The sequence below is a fragment of the Nicotiana sylvestris genome, chromosome 7 (genome assembly GCF_000393655.2).
Source record: "Nicotiana sylvestris chromosome 7, ASM39365v2, whole genome shotgun sequence".
In the NCBI taxonomy this organism is placed as follows: Eukaryota; Viridiplantae; Streptophyta; class Magnoliopsida; order Solanales; family Solanaceae; genus Nicotiana; species Nicotiana sylvestris.
The window spans coordinates 92,330,689-92,336,156 of NC_091063.1; the positions used below are offsets into that span (position 1 = coordinate 92,330,689).

At 43.1% G+C, this 5,468-nt stretch overlaps 1 protein-coding gene across 1 annotated transcript; it reads left to right on the forward strand.

Moving 5' to 3' along the window:
* The first annotated feature begins 4,112 nt into the window (after nt 1-4,112).
* Nucleotides 4,113-4,988, forward strand: LOC138873435 (uncharacterized). Its single transcript, XM_070151908.1, has 2 exons — nt 4,113-4,521; nt 4,606-4,988. Exons 1-2 carry the CDS (start codon nt 4,113-4,115, stop codon nt 4,986-4,988), a joined length of 792 nt encoding a protein of 263 aa, XP_070008009.1.
* The last annotated feature ends 480 nt before the right edge of the window (nt 4,989-5,468 follow it).

Consider the following 5,468-nt stretch of genomic DNA (forward strand, 5'->3'; position numbering starts at 1 on the left):
ATCATGGCACGGACCAAGGGTTCTCCTACCCACTATACCCAACCTCGACCCCAGTTTCAAGCCTATACCTCAACTCCATATAGTCTACCCCAGCACTACTTCCCACCACCAAAGCCTCAATACTCAGTCAAGCCACCCCAATATCATGTCCATCATGCACAATCATATTCTCAACCACCTCCTCACCCGTAATGGAGTGCACCAGCTCCACAAAACCCTTACCCACCACCACAAATATACCGAAACCCCACTGGTCCAAATTTTCGAGCCAAGCCAGAATTCAGGAATGAAAGGTTGCAGCGGAAGAAAACCTTCACCCCGCTTAGGTAATTGTATACCAGCTTATTTCAAAAATTGAGGCAGTTAGATGTTCTGAGGCCAATTGAGTCAAAACTACCAAACCCCTATCCAAAGAACCTAGATTATTCTCTCAGGTGTGGGTATTGTTCTGATACTCCGGGGCACAACACAGAAAAATGTTGGCATCTGAAGAACGCCATCCAAGAGCTCATTGATATGAACCAGATCGTAGTCCAGAGCCTAGATGCCCCCAATATCAACTAGAACCCATTGTCGGCCCATGCTGAAATGCACATGATTGAGAAAGTGCACAGAGATGGGAAGCCCAAGAAGCCTTCACAATCTGTCATGATGATCCGGTCTAGTGAAAGTAAGCCGGTCAAGGACCCGATTGTCATAAAAGCAACCTCTTTGATAGCTGAAGGATCGACGGACAAGTTGAGTATGCCAAATGATAAGCCAGTTGTGGTAGTTGAGAAGAGGTCCCCAAGTAATGTTGTAGCAAAGCAATAAAAGCCAAAGTTAATCATGCTGGGGGTCGCAAGTAAATCAGTCATAATTGTGGAGGGTGCTCGCACGGACCCTATCATTATCAAACCTATGACCTGGTTGCCGATAGCTGACACCAAGATTGTCATATGGAACTATAAGCGAGTGACAGTGACCGATAAAGGGAAGGAAGTTAACAAGGCCCAGGGATTAACTCGTTCGGGGAGATGCTTTACCCCAGAAGAGTTAAGGAAAGCTAAAACACTCAGAGACAATCCAGTTCTAGTGAAGAAACCAGTCACTAAAGAAGAAGTGGAGGAGTTTTTGAGAAAAATAAAGGTACAAGATTACTCCATCATAGAACAGCTGAGAAATACTCCTGCTCAAATTTCCCTTTTATCATTGTTGATCCATTCAGATGAACATCGCCGGGCCCTGATGAAGATTCTGAACGAAGCTCTTGTCCCCGACAAAATCACGGTAAACCATCTGGAGAACATTGCCAATAAGATATTTGAGTCTAACCGGATTACATTCTCTGACGATGATTTGCCTCTGGAAGGTACAGAACACAATCGAGCCCTCTATCTCACAGTGAAATGCTAAGAGTCTGTGGTCACCAGGGTATTAGTTGACCAGTGCAAACATCTGCCCTCTATCGACTCTGAACATGTTAAAAGTTGATGATGAGAGGATTCACAAGAACAACATATGCGTCCGAGGTTTTGACGGAGGAGGAAAAGACTCTGTTGGCGACATCATACTTGAGGTGACAATAGGACCAGTTGAATTCACCATGGAGTTCCAAGTACTGGACGTTGCTGTTTCTTACAATTTATTGTTGGGTAGGCCTTGAATACATGTTGCCAAGGCGGTTCCGTCCTCTTTATATCAAATGGTGAAGTTCAAATGGGATAGACAAGAAATCGTCGTGCATGGCGATGAGAATTTATGTGCTTTGAATGATACCTCCGTCCCGTTTATTAAAGCTGGAGATGATAAGGGGTTGTGGGTCTATCAAGTGTCTGAGACGGTATCAGTTGAAAAGGTTCCGGAAGGGGAATACATCCCTAGTCCAAAGTTAGCGTCTGCAATCGTCATGGTAGCAACCGAGATGTTGAAAAATTGTTTTATGTCGGGCAAGGGTTTGGGTGCATCTCTGTAAGGTATCGTTCAGCTAGTGTCCTTACGTGAAAATCTAGGCACATTTGGTCTGGGGTTCAAGCCTACAGGGGATGATGTAAAGAAGGCTCGAAAGCTAAAAAAGAAGGCATGGTCGCTCCCTAAGCCAGTCCCACGTCTCTCTATATCTTTCATCAAGGTAGGGGTGGTGAAGCGTCTAGTGACAGCAATTCCAAGGCCGGTGATTGATTTTGATGAGGAATTGATTAAAAGGTTCCAGAGTCTGTTTGATGAGGTGAACATGGTAGAAACTAGGAAAGGTTCCAGCAAAATGGATGTGCAGTTTGTTGGGCCAAAAGTGAAGATTAACAATTGGGATGCTACTCTTCTCCCTACCCGGAAGGAGTTTTGGTAGTTTGCTTTGTTTTTCTTTCAGTTTATTTGGATTATTCCAGGGTTGTAATTCAGATTTTATTTTCCGTCTATTTTGATGTACAAACCCTTCTATCCTTTATTTCAATGAAATGCAATTTCCCTTTTCCATTACTCCTGATAATGTCATTTTCTTTTCTTTCTTTGTACGTATCTTTTATGTTGGTTTCAATGACATGACATGCATGAGGAATCTTCAGCCAAGTCTTAAAAGCCAATCTAACTTTGAAATAATAATCCAAGAAATAGAGTGTGATGAGGAGATAGAATATGATGAAGAGGAATCATTTGAGGAAATTAGTAAAGAACTAAGTCACTTTGAAGAGAAACCCAAGCCTAATTTGAATGAAACTGAAGCAATCAATTTGGGGGATCCAGATAATATCAGAGAAACCAAGATAAGTGTACACTTGGAACCACAAATCTGGGAGGAAATAATCAAAGCACTGTTTGAATATAAAGACATTTTTGCATGGTCATACGACGACATGCCGGGTCTAAGTACTAACTTGGTGGTTCATAAATTGCCCATTGACCCGGCATTCCCTCCCATCAAGTAGAAGTTAAGAAAGTTCAAAACTGACATGAGTATGAAGATCAAGGAGGAAATCACAAAGCAATTGAACGCAAAGGTCATTCGAATCACACGATACCCCACTTGGTTAGCTAATGTTGTGCCAGTGCCAAAGAAGGACGGTAAGACTAGGGTGTGCGTTGATTACTGCAATCTCAACAAAGCAAGCCCAAAGGATAATTTTCCATTGCCAAATATCCACATTTTGATTGACAATTGTGCCAAGCATGAGATCGGATCTTTTGTGGATTGCTATGCGGGATATCATCAGATCTTGATGGACAAGAAGGATGCAGAAAAGACAGCATTCATCACACTATGGGGAACTTATTGCTACCAGGTAATGCCATTTGGTTTGAAAAACGCTGGGGCAACTTACATGAGGGTGATGACTACTGTGTTCCATGGCATGATACACAAGGATATTGAGGTTTATGTGGATGATATGATTGTTAAGTCAAAGCAACAGGACGACCATGTCGCAGATTTGAGGAAGTTTTTCCAAAGGCTCTGCAGGTACAATCTTAAGTTTAACCCTGCCAAGTGTGCATTTGGTGTTCCATCTGGAAAATTGTTGGGATTCATAGTCAGTCGTCGAGGCATTGAGTTGGACCCGTCAAAGATCAAAGCTATCCAAGAATTGCCACCTCCAAGGAACAAGACTAAGGTGATGAGTCTGCTCGGGCGTTTGAACTACATCAGCAGGTTTATTGCTCAACTCACAACAACTTGTGAGCCCATCTTTAAGTTGTTAAAGAAGGATGTTGCGGTCAAATGGATTGATGAGTGCCATGAGACATTTGATAAGATCAAGGGGTACTTGTCAAACCCACCTGTGTTGGTCCCACCGGAACCTGGGAGGCCTTTAATTCTTTATTTGACAGTCGTGGACAATTCGTTCGGTTATGTACTGGGTCAACATGACATCATCGGCAGAAAGGAGCAAGCCATCTATTATCTCAGCAAGAAGTTCACATCATATGAGGTTAAGTATACTCCCCTTGAAAGGACATGTTGCGCCCTGACTTGGGTGGCACAAAAGTTGAAGCATTATCTGTCGTCCTACACTACATACCTCATTTCTTGTTTGGACCCTCTAAAGTATATTTTTCAGAAGCCTATGCCCACAGGAAGACTTGCAAAGTGGTAGATTATGCTCACAGAGTTTAACATTATCTATGTGACTCGGACTGAGATGAAAGCCCAAGCATTGGCCAATCATTTGGCCGAGAACCCAGTGTATGAAGAGTATGAGCCATTAAGGACTTATTTTCCTGATAAAGAGGTGATGCATATTGACGAGGTGGATCAGGTTGAAAAACCAGGTTGGAAACTTTTCTTTGATGGAGCCGCTAACATGAAAGGTGTCAGAATAGGGGCCGTGCTTATTTCTGAAACAGGGCACCACTACCTTGTTACGGCTCAGCTTCATTTCTATTATACCAATAACATGGCTGAGTACGAGGCATGCATTTTGGGATTGAGGTTAGCTGTAGATATGGGAGTTCAGGAAGTCATGGTCATGGGAGACTTGGATCTTTTGGTGCACCAGATTCAAGGAGAATGGGAGACTCTGGATTTAAAGCTCATACTGTATCAACAATGTTTGCATGATCTTTGTCAACAGTTCTGATCAATAGAATTCAGGCATATTCCAAGGATCCATAATGAGGTTGCCGATGCTTTAGCTACCTTGGCATCAATGTTGCACCATCCGGACAAAGCTTATGTCGACCCTCTGCATATTCAAGTTCGTGATCAGTATGCCCACTGTAATGTGGTTGAGGAAGAACTTGATGGTGAACCGTGGTTCCATGATATCAGGGAGTACATCAGGATGGGGGTATATCCGATACAAGCCCCAAGTGATCAAAAGAGAACAATTCGGCGTTTGGCTAGTGGATTTTTCTTGAGCAGGGGAGTTTTGTACAAAAGAACTCCAGATCTTAGGCTATTGAGGTGCATAGATGTTAAACAAGCCACGACTATCATGACGGAAGTGCATTCCAGGGTTTGCGAGCCACATATGAGCGGGTATGATCTGGCAAAGAAAATTCTTCGAGCAGGGTAATATTGGCTCACCATGGAACGAGATTGCATTAGCTTTGTGCGCAAATGTCATCAATGCTAGGTACATGGAGACTTGATTCATACTCCACCATCTGAGTTGCATACAATGTCCGCATCGTGGCCCTTTGTCGCTTGGGGCATGGATGTCATCGGACCAATTGAGCCCGCGGCATCAAACGGGCACATGTTCATTCTGGCGGCCATCGATTATTTCACTAAGTGGGTTGAAGCTAAGACTTTCAAATCTGTGACCAAGAAGGTAGTCGATTTTGTTCATTGAAATATCATTTGTCGGTTCGAAATCCCAAAGGTGATCATCACAGATAATGGTGTTAATCTTAACAGTCATCTAATAAAAGAAGTATGTCAACAGTTTAAGATTACGCATCGAAATTCCACCCCAAACTGCCCCAAGGCTAATGGAGCAGTCGAGGCAGCCAACAAGAACATAAAGAAGATACTTCGGAAAATCGTGCAAGGT